The 24,924-nt window shown below is 35.4% G+C and overlaps 1 protein-coding gene across 1 annotated transcript in view; it reads right to left on the bottom strand.

Moving 5' to 3' along the window:
• The window catches only part of ROBO2 (roundabout guidance receptor 2), a 582,138-nt gene that overhangs the window by 144,819 nt on the left and 412,395 nt on the right, over nucleotides 1-24,924 (bottom strand). The window contains exons 3-5 of the mRNA XM_060010476.1: nucleotides 18,001-18,158; nucleotides 15,156-15,276; nucleotides 5,165-5,303 (exon numbers count right to left, since the gene is read on the bottom strand). Coding sequence (XP_059866459.1) covers nucleotides 5,165-5,303; nucleotides 15,156-15,276; nucleotides 18,001-18,158 — 418 coding nt within the window. The remainder of the gene's footprint in view (nucleotides 1-5,164; nucleotides 5,304-15,155; nucleotides 15,277-18,000; nucleotides 18,159-24,924) is intronic.

Here is a 24,924-nt window from a genome sequence, read left to right as displayed (position 1 = left end):
GAATTTGTCAGTTGGTTCAGGAAAATTGATAGAATTTTGCACTATATATCTTGAAACTCTTTTTCTCTAGTCCCTTGTCTATTTTTATGAAATATTCATGAATTATATCCACTATGTGAAAGCCATCAACTGCATTTAGAATTCGCAGGCATACGTAAGAATGTAAATGACATATTTTATTTCTTTTTTTCTGTGACAAGCTATTATGAACATTCATTTCTCTACTCTAGATCCTTATTGAGAAAGTTAGTGTCACTTTAGAGTTAGTTTAGAAAATAAATAAAAATGAAATAAAAAATATCTTGGAACTCAATAGTGGTGGTATACTGATATATGATTGATGCAAGATGTTAAATTTCCTGTTTATAGTCCTTTAAAAGATTGCTAATAATTATCTGAAATACAAACTGTACAGACAAACCCAGATAAGAAAACATAGTTGAATTAATCATACTACTTCTTACCCAAATTCTGAGAAGAGATATTTTTATTCTCCTCACAAATATTAAATTGAACAGAATATTGTAGCGTTGGTAAATTTCAATTTTTATTGTTATGTCTTTGGTTGTAAATGATTAGTATTCTGTTTCTTTTATATTAGTACATGCTATTTTTCATAAAGTTTCAGCATATATATACTTTTTTCATGACAAAATATACAATATCCCTATGCTATGATGGAACATTGCCTCAGTTATTATAAATACTGGCAATTTCTATCACATGAAACACTTCGTGATAAGTACTAATTAGCAAAAAGCTCTAGGTTTGCCTGAGAAAAAAACATGTAGCACCCAAGCAAGACACTAGAATTACTTCAGCTTTAACTTTCATTAATGTATTCAGTATGTAAATACTTTCCTACATCACTCAATTTGATCAACATAAAATAAAAAATAATAACAGCATACTTACCTTGCTTAAAGTGACTTCTTTTTTCACAGACTATCAATGGCGCTTAATAAATACAATAGGCACTTAATAAATATAGGTAAACCTTAAAGTGTTTCTTCTACAATTTCAATTATGACTTGAAAAAACAGTTTTATTAAAACACATAATCATTATGATCTACAAAATGTCTTTCCCTTATCTCCTCATTTTGTTTCCCCTACCCACTTTATTTTCACAGTGGTGTGTAAAATTCTTATCCCTAATAAATGAGTCGTTGTGCATTTATTTGAGCACATACGTATTGAGACTCTCTGGAGAAAAAGATATTGATACCTGGCACGATCACAAAAAAGGCAGTGACCTTTCTCTTCCTGAAATCGTCAATTGTGAAATAGTAGTATTGTAAGATGTTTCTGCAAATGTAACCAAGCAGGATCCTATGGGGCCTTCCCATGACAAGCTCTCCCCCATATCCTCTGCTTTAGCTCCTCTCTGAAGTACCTAGATAACAGTACCTGATGCACATTTCCTGAGCTGTTTGAGAGATGTGAAAACCCCCCACCAACTGGAAGATGTTAACTACTTGATGGCCATGAGCACGTAGGTCCAGGCCTCCAGGAGACGAAGACTAATAATGTTAATCCCTGTGACATCAACCTGTTACCTCACCATCAGCCAGTTAGAGAATTGTGCATGAGCTGATCACATACCCTGCGACCCCCTCCCTCACCTGGCTTTTAAAAATGCTTTGCCAAAACCCATCGGGGGACCTTGGGGGTTTTTTAGAGCATGATGCACTCCTCTCCTTGCATGGCCCTGCAGTAAACCTTTCTCTGCTCCAAACTGCGACACTTAGGTTTGTTTGGCCTTGCTGTGTGTTGGGCCACACAAGCAATTAACATTTTAACAGTAGCATATATAAAATGAAGGCTCCTTCCTATTTTGTCCCTTTTTTATATGGAAAATGTCTAAATAAATAACTTTTCCCTGGTTGGGCATCTGGGTTATTGTTAGACTTGGGAATTGCTATTTACCAACCTCACCGAAATATTTATCTAATCAAAAAATGTCTTTAATAAAACTCACCAATGGTAAGTTGTAATTTCATTAACGATAGTTACTGAGAAAGGTCAGAAATTTAGGGCTAAATCAAAGAAAGAGGTATATGGGTACTACTTAAAAACTGTTTTCACAGTGAAGAAAAAAATACTCCTTTAATTCATCTCTGGGTACTGAAAGGTTGGCACAGATATCTTCTTCTGTGTTGAAAGTTTAAATAGCTATCACAGCATTTCATAAATTTAAACTTGAATTGAAAAGCTTTTCTTGTCTCCAAAAGAAAAATAGTCACATATTACTTACGTAGTAATTACAGGCTATGCAGCTGCCCCACAAAGTTTTACTATAAATGTGTTAAGCATGAACCACTACACAAACCTTATTCAAATTGCATTAAACGTTAAGCCAAAGAAATGTCATCCTCCACACCACTCCACACAATTGCTTGCACAAGAACAATGGCCATCTCCCTAGTCTGAGACCTAAATAATGTAATAGAATCAATGCTGTTGATTTAGGCTATGGTTGGTTAAGTCATTACTGTTATTCCTCCCCAAGCAAAAAGGTCTCCTTCCCCCTCATTATGCATATGTGAAGCTTATGCTAATGCATACAAATCTAAGCGTGAATAAGCTTCTTTGAAATACCATTTAAAGATTGAGATTTCAAGAAGAAGTACGTGGCTTCTATCATGATAAAAGTACTGACCTCAATTTCTACATTGCACTGATCCTTGCTTTAAGCCTTTCTAACATACAATTTAAAGCTTACGTAGCATTTCCATTTGCCTAAGACTTTAAAAATATTTAGCTGGTCACACAAAGCACTGTAGCCATATCATGCCAGTAACAGAAGAATAAAGAGGACAAACTTACGAAATGTTTTAAGGAAAGCTGGTAGAGGTATGATTTCGAACAATTTCAACTTCGTCTTTTAGAGGCCTTTATATCAGCCATTCTAAATAGGTAGTTTTAAGGCTGCTGTTTGATTTGTATGTATTATTTGAGCTCGGAAGCAAATGAATACGGCAAGATTTGGAGAATATTGTGGCAAACAAAGCTGTCAGGTTTAACGACCTAACACCTAGAGCAATCTGGGAACAAATCAAATTGGGCTTAAGTTGTATTTTACCTTAATTCAAAGACCTAGACGCATTAAAATGTAATGCACCCTTACCACTTTCTATTTTCTCAACTTTTGTCAATAGGATCCTATTTAATGATTAAAAATATCAGGATCACCAGGGATGTAATGTGAATATCATGTAACCCCTGATAATCATGTGACAAAAAGGGCACTCTCCACGACTTTCTTCCTGAAGTCCCAGAAAGCCAGTCTAATCATGAGAAAACACTAGACAATCCCAAGTTTGGGGAACATTCTTAGGATACCTGTCCAGAACAGTCTTAGGATACTGAAGACTTGTCAAGGTCATAAAAACAAGGAAAGACTGAGAACCTGTCATAGAACAGAGGAGACTGGGAAAACATGACAACTTAATGCAATATTCTATAATATCCAACTAAAATACCCCAGGTAGGATCCTGGAGAAAAAGGAAGACTGGTGAAATCAAAATAACATATAAACTTTAATTATCATGTATCAGCATTTGTCTATTATGAGTTACAAATCTTTCATATTTGTGTAAGATGTTAACAATAGGGGAAACCAGGCATAGGGTATATGGGAATTCTCTGTACTATCTCTGAAACTTTCTGCAAATACGAAATTATTCCAAAATGTAAGATTTTTTTATGGATAGGATTTTTATTTCTACTAATTGAAAATTAATCTTTGTCTACACTAATTTTACAGTATAATTAATCTCTTAGTCTTACATCAGCATTTTAAAATTATACACGAAATGCCCTCAAATTTATGGAAAGTTATTGAGTATACACAGAAGATGGACTCCAATACCTCAATTCCATCACCTCTACTTGCTTTTCAACCTGCTTCTCCACTGAGAAAGTTTGAGGAGGCTCACATTCACTAACCTCTCCTAATAACATGCTTTAAAACTAGGTGTCTGACAGCAAAGTGAGAAAAGAAACATAGTCAACTTTCCCTACAATTTATGCCAAAAAGCTAAGCAAAGTAAAATTTTCACTTGTCTCTTTCCTATAGATTGCAAAGAACCTGTCACTATTAAAAAGGTTTGGTCCATTTGAAGCCAGTGCTGTTGATGATGTGACTTTAGAAAGTATAGTATCAGAGACCTAGGGATATGTAAAAATGAGATTTTGAAATGAATGTATAAATTCAGGAAAGACTCGATAGCAGTGCCAGTGAAAGCACAAAGAAACTCAATTTGATTTCTGTGAAAGATGTTTACTTTCAGTCAGTTGAATGAAACCTAATTTCTTTTTTAGGAAAGAAAATTGGCAAAAAAGCAGGATGTGAAATTTTTTGCAGACCCTCATTGTAGTAGGTGTGATGGCTGTAGTTTCAGAAGGTAGGACCAGGATGAAGTCAAAAGAAATCTTATAGTTAAATACGCTTGTTACATAGAAAAAAAAATACTTGAATGATTTATTTGATCATAAAAGGCAAGGTCCTGGGAGAATTTAGACTACAAAAAAGTTTTATTTTTATTTTTATAAAAGATGACAAGCATTTCTGGACTTACCCTAGAGAGCTGAGAGATTGGGTTTGGGGTTTGGTGATAAGAATAGAAAAGAGTTGGAAGAGAAGATCTCCATGAAGAGATGGCAAGTGAGAAAGTGACAGGAAGTCCTTAAGTGAAAAATTCCCTATGTGGATAGCCATGTGCCTTTATCCTATTGTATTGAATGAGATCCATTGTTTATTGCAGACCCTGCAGTCTGCTACACCCAGTAGCCATGGCAACAGAGCAGTAGTTGAAGGGGGCATTTGGGATGGGTGGGTCATTAGAAATTCAGCAGGAACAGAATGGCAGGCCTAGATGGGGCCAGGAGAAGAGAGTGCCTTAGGAATCCTTGATATTGGGGCATAATAGATGGAGTGGAGGGTCAGGCATTTATGTGAAAATTCAATGAAAGAGTGACATCAAAAGCCTGGAGGACTTCAGTATATAAAACAGCAGATATCTGGCTTTCATATATAAAAATCATGTGTGAAAATAACATACCAGGATATGAGTGTTTGGTGGTACAATGGAGGCTGTCTTTTTCTTTTATAATTATTCAATGGTTATCTAACAATTTTCCATCCATATGATGCTCTTACCTTCCTCTTGGCAAGTCTGCGTCATCCTTTTTCCACCGCACAGTTGGTTGAGGATCTCCTTGGACCTGACAACGAAACTCTACAGCTTCTTCCTCCAGTACCACCTGGTTAATTGGCCTCCTGAGAAATGCGGGTCGTTCTTAAGAAAAAAAAAAAAAAAGTAAAATAAAATGAATGTTGTGCATACTTTAAGTGCATTAAGAAAAAAAGCATAGAAAATATGTGGTTTATTTTTGGTACATAGGTACCTAATTTTATAGCTCAACTATGTCTTGATAAGGCCCTACAGATCCAATGTAATTGTATAAGATAAAATATTTTTGGAACACATAAATAACTATGGTTAGCATATAAACCCATACAGTCTGTTGGAAAATATTAAATTGACTCTTCTGTGAATTTCTGAACTAAATCATGTGGAACTTGTCATAAAAAAAACCCTGAACAATGAATTCCAAAGAAACAAGGAAAGAGATGATTATCTTAATCCATTAAAATGACTCAGAGTGGGAAAACTGAAAGTTGAAACTAATGGAAAATATCAAAAAGGAAACAAATATTAATATTCCATCAAGAATGCTAGAGAAAACTAAAAACGTTGTGCTCTCAAGATGAGTATTATCTAAATTTTCTCACTAAGGCTATCTATTTGATAAGGACCCAATACTTCCATGAATATTTTCACTTCATATATGATTTTTTTGTGTGTCTTAAATTTTTTAAAAATCTGTCAATCTAATTTTTCTTAAATAAAAAACACTATCATTATTAATTATTGTAAACTATTTACTGTCACATACTTTTCTAAGGCTACTTCTAATTATCTTCTCCTAAGTGTTCCAGATACTTGCCCATTTTTATTTACTTAACTTTTCTGTTTGTTTATTTCTCTAGTATTCTGTTTTACTGTTTCCGTCCTTTAGTCTTTTGTTGTTAATCTGTACCTAGCACTGTTAATCTGCATTCTAACACTCTTCTAAATAAAGCCTGGAAAAAATAAATTCCTGTCCATAAGAATCTTACTGTTGAAGAGAGGTATAAAACAAAATGTAGTTTTATATATCTGTAAACACTTCAATCTCTTGTCTAGTTTCCTCTCTTTTTTATAATGATCTGATTCTGATACAGGAAAAATCACCATTTAAATTTTTCTTAGCCCATGTCTCTCAATCATAGGCAAGTCCAATATTGCTACTTATTGAAGTAGGAAGAGAAGTCAAGGAAAAGAAGAATGAAATCCATAGGGAGTTGACACAATTTATGGCCATATGGCCATATTTGGTTACTTAGAACTTTAGTTTCAAACCCAATTTAAGAATGTGAATACAGTGGCACAAAAACTGAAACATATTTAGCAAGAAATCTTTAAGGAAAATAAATCACATCAAATAACATATGCTGAGTATAGACTGGAAGTATATGATTTTACTGACTAAATAAAGACCCGTATTTATGAAACAAATGTGTAAGCTACAAAGGCATATTTTACTGCAGTAAAGTCAACCATCATTGGTATTCAGAAGGAAGACAACTGCATCTGTCCACAGGGCAGCTGACAGTAGGGATCAAAATTTTCTTTAAACACAGACAGACCTGCACATGCTCAAGTATCTGTACACTGGGGCCCCCAAACCCCAAGCCGTAAAACAAGGCTCATGGACTTTATCATGGAGAGGTTTTCTAATGCAGGATTCAGAAATAATCCATATAGACTTGAGGGAAAAGTTTGCTTTAAAAGATTTTAGGTGGTCAGAAACAATTAGCAGCTAAGTGTGCCCCTTTGACCACAGAACAAATCTGCAGGTTGGATAGAATTACTTAGTGTTCTCCTTTGACCACTGGACACTGTGTGCTTCAAACTATCTTAGTGCCTGCATAGTTCATATTGAGCTACTGTTTTTGGCAGTATATAGGCAATAGGATCAGTATCTTCTTACGAGTGTTTGGAATATTAACAGAAAAAGATGAGTCATTAGCATAGAAAGCAGGATTGATTTCTTCTTTGCTATCACTTAGGGATATTCATCCAGCTCATCCAAAAGCTGCAGTAAGCCAATATTAAAAGAGATCCAAGCCACTGCTGATATCACTAATGAATGAGAAATTGTGTGTCAGGCTATCCCTCCTGTTCCCTCCGATTTTAAAGGGGGAATTGTCCTAAAACTTGGCATATGGATGAGTAAGCTAAGAGAAGTCTTTCCCTCATCCACTCATTCATTCAGCACATGTTAATGCAGTTTCTCCTATGCCAGGTTTCTAGCTTGGTAGCTGGTGAAGAGCCAGCAGCTTGGTTTCATCAGAAAAGTGGTGAGAGATGAAACTAGTTAGTTGGTAAATGGTGAGACAATGATGGGCCTTCTATACCATGTCAAGGAATGTGAGCTCTGCCCTAAAGGTGATAGAGAGATGTTGAAAGATTTTAACTAAGGCAGCAGCATTTTTAATAAGCATATGAAAATGATCGTGTTGGCAGATCTGTGAAAAATGAGTTAGAAGAGAATATGAAGCAGTGAATTAGGTCAAACAGTTATTGTAAGAAATTATTTCAGCTTAGAACTGACAGTGGTTCTAGGGATATGGAAGAGGGAACAGAATGAAGAGATACCAGAACTGGGTGATCAATCAGATGTGGAAGGAAAGTCTAGAAAGATTCTGAAATTTCCATTTGGCAAACTGGAACAAAGTGGCAGGTAAAGTATGGATATGGTGTGTGACTGTGTCAATCCTTTCATTGCAGATATGGTAGATATGAAAAAAATGGACCCCTTACACTTAACCCATTGTTAGCCTTCTGTTACTTGAAGTCAAATGCATTCATAATTAATATGGTAAAGGAGGCTACTTATATTATAGAGAGGAGAAAATAAATATGATTACGTCTATAGATATAGAGAACCTGTTGGATTAAAAAAATTCTAAATAAGAAGGAATCACAAGAAACTTCTTAAGTATAACAAAGATATTTTATCAGAAACTAAATACAAAAATTATTCTTTGTCTATTCTCTTCTGCCCTCAAGCAGAGTTTAGTTGCCAAGCAACTAGATAACCACAGGAGACTATGTGGTATAGAATTTTTGGAAGCCTAACATTGGTTTATGGTGGAAAATGCAATTCAATTGATTAAAAAAAATGGACAATGCAAAGAATAACCCAGAAGAAAGTCATTTGCATATACATGGCACATCAGAAAGGGTTTTATACCTGAATGTACCTGAGGTTGTGCCTTCCAACAAAGTAACATTGAAATTTACCAATTCGTTGGAATTTGGTCACAACTTTAAAAAAATTGTTCTGAGAATTTCCATAGCGCCTGTTGCAGCAATTATCTCTAAATTATGTTATTCATTATGTCAGTTGTTTTCTGCTAATTATATTAAGTTCATCTTCTACTTTGTAACTTTAACAGCCCACAAAAAAACAGTATGTTAAAAACTGTAGGTTTGCTTAACATTTATTTAGATCGAAAGACAGTTTTTGGTAGGAATTATTTTCAGTTTACTTAACTCGACTTTATTTCCAGAAAATCTGAGAATCAAAAATATGAGTATTAAAGACTAAATAAGTTATACAGGCAGAAATGTATTTTTAAATGCTTTGCCTTTGCAGAGGTTACTGCTACCACAGCTAAACACAAAACCACACCCCTTTCAGACGCAAATTACAAAAATTACAAGGAATTATCTTGGGGTTTATTGTTTTGTGTCAAAATCATCTGCAAATAATGTAGTTAGAAGGATTAGAAAGTAAGATGACAAGAAAAGCATCCAGCAAGTCGGTAAGTGACCACATTCAATACCCATTAATGCCCCGTGAAGTTTGTACTCCATGAAGCTCTGGACAGCTACAATAAATATACATGAAACATCTTGAACTACTGACTAACAAGCAAACCACATTTTAAGGCATGTCAAAATAAGGTCACTGATTTTTCTGTGTTGTTACCTTATGGCTGATCACACATTGAAACACGGGTAGACATCTCAAGGGCTATTTGCTGAAGGTTTATCAATGAGATTAGAGTCCCTCTGAATGGCCCGATCCTTAATTATATAGCCATTGCGTGATCAGAGGCAATGTCTTTGCCAATGCAATTAACATTTTTTTTATTGTGAGATTAACTGGATTTGAATCACTTGCATAGTTTGCTTATAAGATTAATCTCTCTTGAGATAGCAGTGTTCTTTGGCAGCATGGTACTATGTAAAGTACAGGTCTCAAGTAGCCAGGTTAATTTAGTTCCAAATTGCCATTGTGGAAATTCCAGCTTTGTATTCAACTGTAATAAAATCAAATGCCAAGTCTCCTTGTGGTTACATCAATAATATTCAGAAATCAAAATATTCACTTCAACCCCAAAACCATAAATCTGAAATGTGGTTGCATAATATCTCTTAACTTTCTTACTTACATGCTACAATGAAGGAAATTAAGTGTCCAGAGAACAAATTTCTTTCAACTGTATTCAGTCATTGACTATGGCTGTAAAATTGGTAAAGGCTATGCTGTGACAGCTATTACTAGGACAACCTTAACAATTTAAAAATAAACTTTGCTTGACATTATAAAAGTAGCATTATGGCAATAATTATATAGGTAGAGTCCTTTAAATCCTCTAAGACCAAAGCTATGCAGTAAAAGCACATGAGACCTAACCACTGCTTGTAAATCTTATCTTAACTTCAGTTGACCCAGAAGGATCCGCCACTCAGTAGTGTCTATTAAACTGGAAAGTGAGATGGCTAGTCGTAGTATGTCTCCTTTTTAAAATGGGTATGTGTGAGGGGCAGGGGGTTATGATAGCCATTGAATGCGAATTACTGTGCCCTTCCAATATAGACTGGATGATAATGATCAGTCTGCCTGACTGGGATTAAATAAATCCTTGCTGCACTAATTTCTCTTCTTGCCAAGAATTTTCTTTGTCTGAAAGAAACCATCCTGTGAAGCAAAAGCAAACATAGGTAAATATTCTCAGAGGGAAAAGAATGCCTTTCTCACCATGCTTTAGAGGCAAAGTTTCGTGTTATTGCTGATATGATATGACATGAGAGTCATACTGAAAGCAGGGGACCTGTCTATTCATTTCCCTAACTCTATTTAAACACTCAGAGCCTGGCACATAGTAGGTGTTCAAAAGATATTTATTAAATAAGTGAACAAATGAGAAATATTTTGCTCTTTTAAAGTTTGCAAGTTAATATTATTTAAAAGAACTAAATTGCTGTTAACAATAACCTTGATTTTAATAACACCTTATGTTTTAAATTCTTAAATGAAGGCCACAAGTTATCAATAACACACAGATATTTCCTAAGGTTTGGTTCTGAGATTTCTTCCCTCATAGCTTTGTCTCACAGTATCTCAACTACACTCAGGCCATCAACTATTATCTCTCACTCAATAACTGAATATCAATATAACCAGACCCAACCTCTATCCTCATCCCAAAGAAAACAGTCATTTGAAGAAAGCCTCCAGTGTAAAAGACAGAACAATGCAGGCGAGAGGTCAGGGAAAGGAACTTAGAAGAAAAGGAGGAATGCATCATGAGAAAAATTTATTTAAAAAAAAAGAATATTGTTAAAATCCTGAGATGCAAGATAAGTTAAAACATCCATGAAATAAGAACAAGATGCTATAAATAAGGAATATTTCAAGAAAAGAAAGATCTAGGAGATTTAACGTCTCATTAATGAATTTATGCTCGACAGAGAAATGGAATAGAAAAAATGGACAGTATATTTCATTGACTTGTATGAATAGAGCGTTTTTAGATTGAGATTGCTCAGTAAGTGTCCAACCAGTAAAAGAAAAAAAGTGCCAAAATGAGGCATCGTATTGAAACATTTCAGAACCATGGGATAAAGAGAAGGTACTAAGTAAAGTTTGGAAAGAGAAAAAAAAAAGGAAAGTGATCGCATAGGGATCAAAAGTACAGTAGACTCCTCAACAGTAACGATGGAAGCAAAATGATATTGAAGTGGCGACCTTAATATTTCGAGCAAAAATATTTTTTTAAACTTGAATTCTATAACCAGCTGAAGTATCCATTAAGTTTTGGATTGAATAAAGATAGCTTGGTCTGGAATGTGCTCTAGGCTCTAGTCAAGGAGAAATCAGGAGAGAAACACTGTTCTGAATATAGGAGTTAAACAAGAAAAAAAAATACAGGATATAGGAAACAGGGAATCCAGCATCAAAGGAAAGGGAAGATGAATATCAGAATGAAGTTTCTGGGGTAGATCTAAATAGAATCCAGGCTGGTTGGACTGGGCAGAAGTCTGACGCCTCCCGGATGGCTGTAGCAAGAGTAGACTTAATAGCTAAATAGAATTTAGAGAATTTTAAACCTTCCGTTGAAGATTTCAAGAAGAATTCATGACAGGCATAGATAAACATAAGTAAAAGGAAAAATGGATTTATTATTAATTCAAAGAAGACCAAATATAGTGCCAGAAAAGTAATGCCATTATAATAGCATAACACTTAGCTCACAGTCAATATTTACAAGGTTATAATAACTTAAATTCTAAATATTAATATAGTCAATGTTTCTAAAGTCAATATACTGAAAAGACAAAGAAGGGAAAAGACAATAAGAAGGGAAAGTACAGGTGAGAAGTTGGGGAAGGGAGTATAAGTGGGCCAAATCATCATCTTCCAAAATAAGAAGTTAAAATGTATAAAATTGCAGAATAAGCACATTGATATATGGAAATAAATCCCAGAAGAAAAAGATAAAACAGGCTTACAGGAATGTTCAAAGATGAGAAATGTGTGTGTGTGTGTGTGTATGTGTGTTGGGAGGAGGGGAGGTTGCAAGCTCTTTCTGTATTTCATCATAAGTTTTGCAATACTTCTAATGTCTATTAGAAATGTAACACAGAAAATTTTTTTTCATGTATTACTTTTACAAACATTTAAAAATAATTAGGAAACAATTCTTATTTTTAGTTGCTTTTTAATGATAGTTAAATTCTAGATAACAGACATCCCAAACCTACACATAACTGGAAATTTAATTATGTACTTCAACTCTAGTTTCTCTGTCTTCAGGATCTCTAGAATTTAATTAACATATGTAAATTGCTACAAAGTATTCTTTATGAAGACATCTAGACTGTGCCATAGATTTTAGTGTCCTTCTGCTCTGTGATGCCTACTTCTAATTTTTAGATTTGGTACTGCCACTTAACTAGGATGCTACTTTATGGTCAGCAAATATTAAAGAAGAACAAACAGCATAAATGACTCAGAGAGTATGGCAGAGTAACATTTTGAAAATTATGTCACACTGATTAAGACTTTTCCTAAAGCGCAGATTCTTAAAGCATAATTTGAAATTTTCAAACTAAAAAACTTCTAAGTCCAATCCCACTTATTAAAGAGTCAAAATACTTGCAGATGGCTATTGTATTGGTAAAGACCCTTTAACCTTTTCATTGGTTTCCTTGCCATTATAAGTGAATTATATTTTTGAACAATTAAATATCATCAGTTACTTTTTCTGTATTATATATCTTAAAGATGGAGTTGCAAAGGACATTTAAAAACTTCCATTTAAAAGCTGGAAGAGTACAGAGTTGTCATAGTAGCCAGAGTTTTAAAGGCAGAAGTGTTGCTACATGAAAATAGAATTGAGAGAGGAGAGGTACACTGTCACTAACCAGCTTTATATTTATAAACCTCCCACCAGAGATAGAATATCTAACAACGATGAAATACAGATAGGTTTACTAGAAAACATTTTCTGGATACAGAGCATCAAAATAAACTAAAGAAGGCCTCATTATACATAGCACACTAGTTACTTTATTTTCTCTAAGAATTGGGGAATCAAGGTACAGGAGGGGGTCTTTCCCATGCAATACTTGTCACAATCTTGATTTAGACCATCACTACTCTTTTTATGTTTTATTTCTAGGTTTGGATGTTGTTTTCTTATCAATTATGGAATTTTAGTTTTTCCCTCAACTTAATATTGTACTTAGGTCAGTTCTGACTAGTTTACACCATGAGATAAACGTTTCTCAGCTTCCTAAACAAATTGTTCCAGAAGAACTGCCTGTAGACAAATTCAATCTTTTTGGTTTATAGCTACTATCAAAATAATTTAGAAGTCCCCCCTGTAACTCCTGACATATTTAGGGATATCCTTCAGTTCTCATCATATTTTTAGAGAAAGTAGGGTGAATATTTCATAACACAAGTCACATTTGGTAAGTCTAATTGCTTGGGTAATAACACTAAACCCTTTCAATTTTCTTCTGAAGGCAATATATACTGCTGTAATGAAACATTTTTCTGTTCCAAAGCTGGTGGTAGCTACAGAAGAATAGAGATGAGTGTTTCTTTAAATAGAATAGCTGTACTTGTGGGTTTTCAATGCTAATGTTCAGTGACCGCTAATTTCATATCTTAGCAGGCAAAACTGTATTTTATTCATTACGAAGTGAAGCACATTTTGAGACTCTTATAGATAGATAACTGCATGAAATGTAAGGGCAAACTGATATTGTCTGAGCTCTCTGTAGGACAGAAATTTACATGCATACTTTGAACAGTTTTATTTTTACTGTTCAATTCCTTTAATGAATTATGGGATCCTGGTTTTGTCATTTGGGACTTCAAGCTGCTTAGTATCCACAAGGAGTATTACCAGAGATTACCTGATACTCAGAGCAATTGAAAAGAGAGGCCTGCACTCTAGTACATATTCATAAACCACACCTAACACTCTAAATGTAGTGGAAACCATAATATGGCTCTCTTTTGCATCACAGCACGGGATCCCATTATACCATGGGGGGCACATCCCAAACTGCAAAAGAAGTTCCTTTAGGGATGTATGCCAGATTCTGATGCTACCTCAGTGTGTTCTGGAGTAATGACATAGGATCTTATCATACCATGCACAGATTCAGAAGATTATTTTACTGACACACACAAAAAAGTAATTTGAAATTCACAATTATCTCTTGCATTTAAAAAAGAAATCATAATATCTGCAATAGTGACTCTTTTATTCAAATATATATAGAGAGAGATAGATATACACACGCATCTATATATGTGTGTATATATATACATATGTGTATGTGTTTGTGAGTGCGTTTGTGAGTATACATATATATTTCCATACAGATACTTGAATGGGACTTCAGTGGGACTTTGATGTCATCTAAAGGAATGTTTCATTTTCCAGCATCTTTAGGATCCCCATTTTCCCCAATTTTCTGCCATTGTATTTCTCTTTCAATTTTACACAGCTGCCCTGTAGCATTTTCCTTACTTTCGTTTAATTGGCCATCTTTACTACCTCCAATTTTCTCCTTCCTAATGCTTTCTCCACTATTTCTGTGATACAGATCTAATCACGTTTTCACTAACTAATTGAATTACTCCAGCTAAAAAGTCCTTTGGTTTTTAAGTTGAAGAAACATGAATATTATAGCAAAATAGTTGATCAATTTTTTTCTAATTTTGATTGCGTGTGTATAAATAGCAAGCTAGTCTTTTTATCATGAGGTAAAACTGCAAATAGCTCAATCTGAAATTTTTTAAATTAGAACACAAGTGAAATGGCTATACACTGCACTCTCTAATTTTTAAAAACCTTACTCTGTGTCATGCACATAAGAAATACTTCATAAATGCATCACAATGGAATGAGTGATAAACTTTAAATGTATATAATCTCTCAAATAGATTTTGAGAAAGGACAGTTTTTTATATCCTGATGAAAGGCAAAATCCTATAAATATATATGAATAAAGTAGGTAAAATAATGTTTCAAAAGTTTAATTTTCTTCACATCAAAGATTTCATTGAAAGACAGAACCAGAAAACAAGACAATTCTAGTCTATTGAGCTCACCACAAGTCATAAGTAACTGTCCCTGTATGGCCTGGTGTTTGGTATTAGCAAAAATATTTAAAGGAAAAGGAAAAGTAGTAAATAGCAATTTATAATTGAAAAGAGAGTTTTACCAAAGACAGTCAGCTCTGCTGGATCACTGTCTCTTTCTCCCACCATATTGGTGCCAACACAGGTATACATCCCTGCATCACTTTTCCTGGTATTGGAGATCATTAGTTTTCCACCACGGATCTGTTAAAATTGAAAAAAAAGAAAATGGAAAGGAAAAGAAACAGAGAAAGAAAGGTCACTAATAAATAATTTTTAATATTTAAGCACACTTTTTTTCTCTAAAAGAAATAGCTGAGTGTCTAAGACACAAAATTCTACCACTATTTTGGCATCTGCACGTGTACTTTCTTCTCTTAAATTCACCCTCAATGTAAGCCTCCATATTTCCTTTCTAGAGAATGCTTCTTTAAGGCAGTCTTCCTCTCTCTTGCCTGGTCCTATTGACTCTTGTGACTGCCCCCATTAAACCACAGTGGTTGGTCTTCACTCTGAGATTCTGTTGAATGAATTTCTATTGACATTTGTCATCAGAACGAAGTACTAGATATCTGCTTTGGATAATATAACGAAATCTAATTGACTCAGAAGAATTCAATGAGTATTTGTTGAGTACCTCTATGGGCTGGGTAGTGTTCTAGGCCTTTGAGATTCAATAGTCAACCAAATAGTAAAAATCTCTGCTTTCATGGAGTTTACATTTCAATTGTTAGTATTAAAATTATCTTTGCCTCATCTTAACTATATTTATGAGATAGTTTTTGAAGAGGAGGTCAGGTTGAATAAAAACAAAATTTTTTTTTGAATGATGAGTATGACTTGGTACAAGTCATTGGCTTCTAAAATGTGGTCCCTAAATGTTTCTTAAATGAGAAGCATTTTTGTTTAAATAAACAAATGTAATAATGTTAAATTGTCTCTTAGTTAAAGGGTACAATAAAGCAGAATAAGGTTTTTAGTAAGTGAATCATCAACTTATAGCTTCTTTTCCAATAAAAATTTTTTTTTATTATTTATCTAGTTCAACAATCTTAACTTTACAATGACTGAGTGTTCTTAAAGAGATATGAGATAAGAATATGCTGGTTTCCTCCTTTAATTTTAATTTTACAGGCAGACAAAACTCAAGTAGGTACGTTTTCATCAGACTTATTCAGGCTCTAAAACTAGCCATGTCATAGAAAGAGATTTTCAACATTTTTTTTTTTAACTTAAGAAGAAAACATAGTCAACCTATTCTCAACTGTATGCAGTAGAGCATAATAAATGATAGGTTTAAACCACGGAGGCCATTTCTCCTTCCCCCGAAGCTGAGTGTGACAATATGATTTGATTCGATTTGACCAGTGGAACTAAAGCAACATTTCACCAGAAGAAAGGCACTCGCATATAGGGACTTGCCTTCTCTTGCTGCATTTGGAACCCTGAGACCAGTACGAGAACCAGCCCGAGCTAGCCTGCTGGAAAATGAGAGGCCGTGAGGAGAAGAACCAAGATGGCCAGCTGAGAGACAGTCAATGGCCAGCCATGTGAGTAAAGTTATCCTAGATCATCCCAGCTGCCAGCACATGTTTAAACAAGCCACAGAAGCATGAGAAAGCCTAGCAAAGATGAACCAAGCTAGCCCAGAGCAAAGAACTGTCAGCTTACCCCCGGAATCATAGTGTAAATGCAATGGTTATTATAAATCACAGTATTTGGGGGTCATTTGTTACAAAGCAAAAGCTAAATGATTACAAACATGAAAAAGATCTTGAACAGGAGCACATTTTCATAAGTTTGGTACCCGAGCACAGACCATTGAGAACCAAATTATCTTTCACTGTAGATCCTCACAGTGTCAACAGTTCAAGCCAGAATCATATGGAATATGTTGTGATCTTTTGCATGGACTCTCTCGTCCTGTGTTATGATGTAATCACAATGTACACATAAGAATAAAACCTCATTTATAAGATATTTTTAAAGAGAATAGACACCCAGAAAATGTGGACTTTTTGATAGAAATGGTACATTTGTTTCGTTGAGATTATTTTAAATAAAATATATTAATTCTCAGTTATTGTACTGAGTATAAAAATTATACTAAGAACCATGTCAGAAGGTTGAGGCATTATCTACTATTTCAGTGGACTGCTCTCACAAACTTCACATACACAGGTTGAATGGATCTTCTGAAAAAATAAAATAACTATATGCCATTTCTCTACCTTTTTACCATTTTCTGGGTGTTCCATTTTGAATATTAATTGACTGATTAACCTGATCATCCATTTCCCTTGAAAACAGACTATTTTTCTACAAGGGTTAAACTGCAAAACCGGGCAGTTATTTTTACATTGATTTTACTTTCTGTCTCTTAAACTTTGAAATGAGTTTTCATATAATATTTTAGTTATAAATATTATGTTGGAAAAACTGGAAAAGAGCTTCAAATATTTATCACCTCAAATTATTTCCTCTTATAATTTTGAAAGTAGTATGAAAAGAAATGTTCTAGTTAATACAGTTTATGGCCATCATTTACACTTTGACACATGTATTGCATGATCAATAGATGCATTTGGAGATCTTAAAAAGAGCTTCGACATCAGTATTCTACTGCAAAGATATATTTACATATTCAGATTGGTCCAGTTATTAATATATCATATACACATGATTTATATAATATTTGACTATTTGAAGCCTCATTCCAAAGTTTTTATTTTTGGTTACCTTTTTTCAGTCCTTTCAATACAGTGTAAATAGTAATTAGCACTCAAATACAGTTCTACAACTTTATTACCAAGAAATAATAAATAATATAAATAAAATATTATAAATAATATAAATAAAATAATAAAATACATCCATTTTAAGCCTTGATATTCAATCTCTCTAGGGGTCCATTTTAGTTTAACTCACACTTATTCTTTCTTCCTTGTCATCAATTCGAATTTTATCTTTTTTCCAGTAGATGGTGGGTTCTGGGTGTCCCCGGGGAGGTTGGCACTCCAGGATTGCAGGCTCTCCAGCTGCCACTACAACATCTGTGGGATTTTGCCGGAAGTCATCTCGTAACACTGAAGAAAAACAATTGTAGTAAAAGAAAACTCAATGACAGTAACTTTAGCTTCCTCTTGCAAAAGGTAACTTCAAGTCTTAACTTACTTTGTTCTAATAAAATTCACTGGTATTTACTGAGAACAGAACCACGCCCATCTTAAAATATGTTAGAGCCAATCTAAGCGCTTCATCAACAGGGAAATGATTAACTCTATGACTATGAACCTTTGCTATAAAATCTGAGTTTAAAATGAGATAAGCCTAAAGAAAATAAGATGAGACACATTCATGATATAGTTTTGACATTTAATACAAACTCAAAGTATAAAACTGTTTATGTAGTATGATCCCATTTTCTATTTAAAAAGCATATACGTATACATACATGTGTATAAATGCATTAAAATAAGTTGTTATACTTGTTATACTTAAAGCCCTGAAACAAGTCATGTGCACGTGGCCTGGGAGCATGTATGCCTGTTCAGTCTGGCAGGGGAAGTGGGGTGAGAACTCCTTGAGAAAGCCCTTTCTCGTGACATGAATATGGACAAGATCCACACTGTTTTCATTACACTTCTGAAGATAGACTCATTGTTCACCCTTGCAATGCACTAGCACCCACATACACAGGGCTACATTTTCATTCTGTCTGCATCTCCACCTGCCGAGCGACATCTGGGCAGCGTGACATTCGGAGCAGAGATATCCCTTATAGCGGTTTTGCCAGTCTGAATTTCCCCTCCTTTCATTAGGAGAACAGCAGGTTGGACCTCCGTTGTAACCTCCGAAAATCTGGCATGCCTAGCTCTCCAAATGTCACCTATCTATCTGTGCACTTTTCTTCCCCTGGCAAAATGAAAAGCCTGGAGAAATGACTCGGTCCTATCAGACTGCAGAATGCTGGTTTTATTTAGCAAATAAGAACTATATCTATTTTAGGGTAAACATTAGAAAAAGCAGTTGAGAAAACAGGCGAAGGAGATTAAAGGGTACAAGCTACCAGTTATAAAATAAATAAGTTACAAGGAAGTAATGTACAGCACAGGGAATATAGTCAATATTTTATAATAACTTTGTATGGTGTGTAATCTGTGAAAATATTTAATCACTACTTGTACACCTGAAACTAATATAATATTGTAAGTCAACAATACTTCAATAAAAAATGTAGTTGAGACCAGCTAATATACCATATAACACAATTGCCTCTACTTTTTGTAACTGCCTTGACCTTTCCTATTCTTTGATATTCTAACACAGACAAGGTTTTTTCCCAATGTACCTTGGGGTAAAAAATAACCCCCCCAACACAAATATATGCGTGTATATGTATGTGTGTTATACACGTGTACATATATATACACACACCTGCATACATATATACATATGAACACACACATACATTTTCTATATATAAATTGGTCAAGCTATTTGAAATTGGTCAGCCATTTAAAATCAAAATTGGGCGGCTTGTGCTAACTTGTTATGTAAATCATCTGCTGCAAATGTGGATTAGGTCAAACCAACTGCTTTTCATGCCCTGTAATGAGACCCACTTCAGCACTCTGCTTCTTTGTTGGGCCAAGTCTCCAGATTAATTGTCATTCTCCAAATAAATAAAAATCCCCTGTCCTGAAAATAGGTCCAGAGAGACAACTGAGTGACTTTTAAGGCTTTTCTTTTCTTGTCTCTTGCAACATGGTTTTCCATCTTAATGAAGTCATGACCTTTTATGAGATTAGAGAACCTTGTCTCCTACTGAAGGAGCAGTAAGAAAGAATTCAGCACAAATTGCTCACTCTTAGTTATAAGCTGATTAATTTACTGCTTTAGCTGCTGAGGAAATGTGTTCCATTTTAGCACAATGAACTGCACATTTTTCGGTTCTCTTGTCTAACTGGCAAGAAGGATGTGATTTATATGCATAGGGGTTTGCTTCTGAATGGGCTGAGGGAAGTGTGCATTTAAATGTGATGTTCATGCAGGAGGGTAAGAAGGGGTTAACACTGTGCTTCCCTATTGCAGGTAAATCCTCAAGGTAGAGCAAGCTGGTGACTCATTTATATCCTGAATACAGAACAGCTGCCTATTTATGCAATGTTAAGACCCGCAAAACTATGGTAACAGGGTGGTGAGCACCCCTACAATATCCGGTAGTGGCAGCAAGTGGTGTTTTGGCAGGCTCTCAATCTGGTCCAAAATGACACATCTGGCCAGTTGGAGAACCTTCTCCAGAACTGGTCTCCTGACAAGTAAGCCAAAAAGCCTCTGCTCAAATGGTACTTAGGACCACTGCAGATGATTCAGAAACACAGTATTACATCAATCTGCAACAAGCCAAATTAAGAGAAAAAAAAAAAAAAAAAAGGTCCTTTGATATGGGGGATAAAAAGGAGGAAAATATCATAACAAACTAGGGGCTGCTGCTCTTAAACAATATAACGTGTGTTTATGGCGTTGACAAAAAAAGAAAATGACTCCAATTTGCAAATGAAGCCAAGAAATCTAACATCAACTGTAATTTTAGGCTTTCCGACTATTCACCCAGAGAGTAGAGTGAGATAATAGTATAATTGGTACTGTACCCTCTTCAACTTGTAAAATGCTCTCTGGGGTTTATAGAGTAATTCATTTTTGCTTAGTGATACCATTTCTTTTACATCTTTGGGGATAATAAAATGTGTTTCTTCTCTCTCTCTCTCGCTCTCTCTCTCTCTCTCTCAAATAAAACATTCAAGAGAAAAACAACCCTTTCAGCAGGTTCTAGCACAGCAAACAAATATAGAATCTGTCTTAGGAAATAGAAAGTCATTTTTACTCATCTCAAATTGTATAAATGTTCTGATACCTGCTTCTGTGTTTCTGACGTTTGTATACCCATTCACAAATGTCAACAAAATAAAATGAAATATTTATTGTTTCCAAATTTTTGCTAATTATTCATTTCTGTCTTGGATTTTGCCCTCTGCTTTATGGGAAGTGATAAAAAATAGAAGGTGTTCTCTACAGGAAAGGATTTATGTATGTTAGATAACGGGAACTAAAACTGTCCTGTAAATGTAAAAAAGCAAAGCAAGTCCAAATTGAGTCTATATATTTTTTCTCATTAAGCTCCTATTCTAAAAAGAACTGGAAGCCATATTTTCAATGTGGCTTGACAAGTAAGCCAAAACAAGAGCATGCAGCAATATGTGTTTACCTAAAGCTCCAAACAAGTCTTTAAATAGGGTGAAGAGAAATAAACATGATGAACTGAAAAGAATCTGGTTAAAAAGACAAAAGCTGGGGGCAGGGTAGAGGTAAGTTGTACTTTAAAGAAAAAAAGATATAATAGGCACACTTTTGATATAGTACTTGCTTGCAGATCTAAGTTTAGAATACAAGGGTTCAAATCTCCATGGGGAAAAAGAGAAAACTAGTTGGCTAGAATCCAAATATTCATTTCTCTCTATGAGCTGAAAACACAAATGAGACTTCACTAAGCTAGTCATAACCTGGGTTAGACTTGAATTCTCTTTACATTGACATGCACGGTGACTTAGAAAGTTATTCTGGAAGATCAATAAATTCTGAATTACTACTGTGTTTGATATGATAGAGTTCATATTCATGACATAAAGATTTGTAACAAATTAATTCAATTCTACAAGAAGACACTGAATACTGCAATGTGCTTGGCAGTGTCTTATAAAGTGGTTAAGGAATACTGTATAAAACAGAAATGACATGACGGTGCCTGTGGTAGGCTTGTTCTCTAACGCTCCACAATAACCTCTCCCTCTTGGTATTTATTTCTTTGTCTCATCCCCTCCCCTTAACTGTGGGCTGGACGGGGTGACATGCCTTTAATGAAGTGATGGAATGTCATTTCAAAAATTAGGTTACAAAAGGTTGTAAGTTTCATCTTTTTGGTTCTGTCTGTCTTTCTGTCTCTCTCCTCATGTGCTTCCTCTGATCGTGCAAGATGCCACACTGCTCGATGTAGAGGCCCATTTGGCAATGACCCGAAGGCAGCTTTCAGCCAACGGTAAGCAAGGAACTGAGGCTTCAGTCCACATCCCTTGAGAGCTCAAATCCTGCCAGCAACTACTGAAATTTGGGAACTTCTGCAGTTGAGCCTTTACGTGAGACCACGGCCCTGACCAACATCTGCATTGCAGCGTTGTGAGAGATCCTTAGGAGGAGACTAAGTTAACTCATGTCTGGGTTCCTGACCCACCAACAGTAAGAAAATAAATGTGTGTTGTTTTAAGCTACTAAGTTTTGTGGTAATTTGTGATACAGCAATAGGTAACTAATACAGTGCCCTAAAACAGCTTTACATCTAGGTATCCCTTTAGAGCAGACCTCTTGGACTTTTGCTTCTTACTATCCCACATTCTATAGCTCACCAAGTCCTCTCCCTTCTGTCCTAATTCAATAGTTCTCAAAATTCTTTTTTGCCTCAGTCAACAGAGACAAGGCAAATCATTACTCTGACATTTCATCATTTTAAAATAAATTAGCAATAATAATGAAATGAGACTGCATAATTAGCAGACTTCTGAAAGATACATTTCTGACTTACAACATATACATGCTTCCAAGCAGTTATTAAAAATGTAGAGCCTAAAGCATTATGGATGAAAGTATTCATACACACCTTCAGATAAAGAAGACCATCCACAACAAATTAAACGGATCACGGGAAAGGTAATTTAAAAAGAGATATGTAATTAAAAGCACGGTTAGCAGCAGTTGAAACCTCTGGCAACTCAAAGCAACGCTGATCACAAGGCTTCCACGCCAGGAGGATTTCTCTCTGTATGTGCACCTGAGCTGTCAGAGCTGTGCAGCAAGAGACTTCTCAGTGGAAGACTGACGACTAGTTCTAAGAGATGCCCATCCAGTGCATATTTTAGTTTAAGAATACAAAATTTGAGTAAATCTTGATACTTAAAAGGACCGTCAGAAGGCTTTAGTCATGCATAATATAGGAAATAACAAGAATTTTTTTTAAACTTGCTTTTTTGAATCAGCAGCACAACAGTAACACTTTGATCTCCCTATTTTAAAAGTAATTGCCCTACAATAATAGCTGATATTTAATGAGTACACACTATGTGCAAAACCTGGCATCATGGATATGTCATAGGTCATTTGGAATGACCTATTGTAGTGGACAAGTACAGAGTCCGAACCCTGCAGGTCTGACTCTAGACCCTACGCACAGTCATTATGCTACAATGATTTGTAATATCACCTGTATCTATTTATTTTGTCCCCACTGCCCTAGTTCAGGATGTCCTTATCTCTTCCTTAATTACTTCCAGGGTATCCTATTTAAACTTTTTCTCTGATTTCTCTTTTAATCTCTCTATTGTGGCTATTATGAGTTTGCTAAAGTGCACATACGATGACATCAATTCCTTTTTTACAACTTTTTAAATGGCTTTTAAGAAAAAATTCTCTTCTTAATGTGATATCAAATGTTGTATAGAATCAGGTCTCTGTGTTTATATTTCCACACTCATCACATACATTTCTGCAACCCTCTTGCCGTAGACACACAGAGGAACATCTAATTATCAGTGCACATTAGCATATGTAGTCTTTCTGCTTGAAAATCTTCCCCAGATACCTCTTTGTTCCCTTACTTTTTCCTATTTCTTTCTTCAAACACATACTGTTCCTTCAGTGTCAGCTTCAGATTCAATCATCTGAAAAGTTTTTTCGTTTACACTTACACGGGACTAGGTTACCCACCACAGGGCTCCCACCTTTTTGTTTTTTTAATTAATTTATTTCTTTTTTATATTTATTTTTGGCTGTGTTGGGTCTTCGTTTCTGTGCGAGGGCTTTCTCTAGTTGCGGCGAGCGGGGGCCACTCTTCATCGCGGTGTGCGGGCCTCTCACTATCGCGGCCTCTCTTGCTGCGGAGCACAGGCTCCAGACGCGCGGGCTCAGTAGTTGTGGCTCACGGGCCTAGTTGCTCAGCAGCATGTGGGATCTTCCCAGACCAGGGCTCGAACCCGTGTCCCCTGCATTGGCAGGCAGATTCTCAACCACTGAGCCACCAGGGAAGCCCAGGGCTCCCATCTTGAAGGGCATCAGATGAGTTCATCAAGTATACTTGACAGGTTGATCAAATTGATGAACTCCTCTTCAAAGGGTGTGCTGCAGTCTTTTTCTTATTGTATAAAATACACTACAGTGTTTTAATTTGATTTCAAAATGTCATTTCTGAAGAACAATTTAAGTTGGTAGGATTTAAGAGACAGTGCACTCAACTTGCCTACCTACAAGCTCGTATATCTCTAAAATAAAAGCCTGGCAGTTCAAAAAGGTCAGAAATCAATCACTCAAAGGAACAACATATTTATGTGTAAGCAATAAAACTGCTAGCACAAATTATAGTATATCATAGTAAATATTACAGTGGGTTAGGAAAAACAGTGATGGCCATTTCTACCACTGGTACACATTATGTTCCTATCCTCATCACCAGCAGCACCTCTCACCACGGGGAATGATCGGGTGTAATCGCCGCAGCCAGCCTGAAGTTCAGGTCCTCTACTCTACTTCCCAGGAAAGTGCACTGTCTTGTCCTGCTGCAGTAAATGGCTGTTGTTGACAGCCATGCTCTGACCCCAGGGGGAGCTCCAGCCTCAGAATGAAACTGAGGCTCTGCACACTAGAAAACATATCTGGGTTCTTGATGCCATAACTGAACGAACCAATTCTGAAGACTGTGTTAAATCTGGACTTTCTACGTATGGGATCTAAAGAAGTTTTCTTTCATTT

This window comes from Delphinus delphis, chromosome 4, assembly GCF_949987515.2.
Source record: "Delphinus delphis chromosome 4, mDelDel1.2, whole genome shotgun sequence".
NCBI classification, from domain to species: Eukaryota; Metazoa; Chordata; class Mammalia; order Artiodactyla; family Delphinidae; genus Delphinus; species Delphinus delphis.
This window is presented reverse-complemented; position numbering and strand designations above follow the sequence as displayed.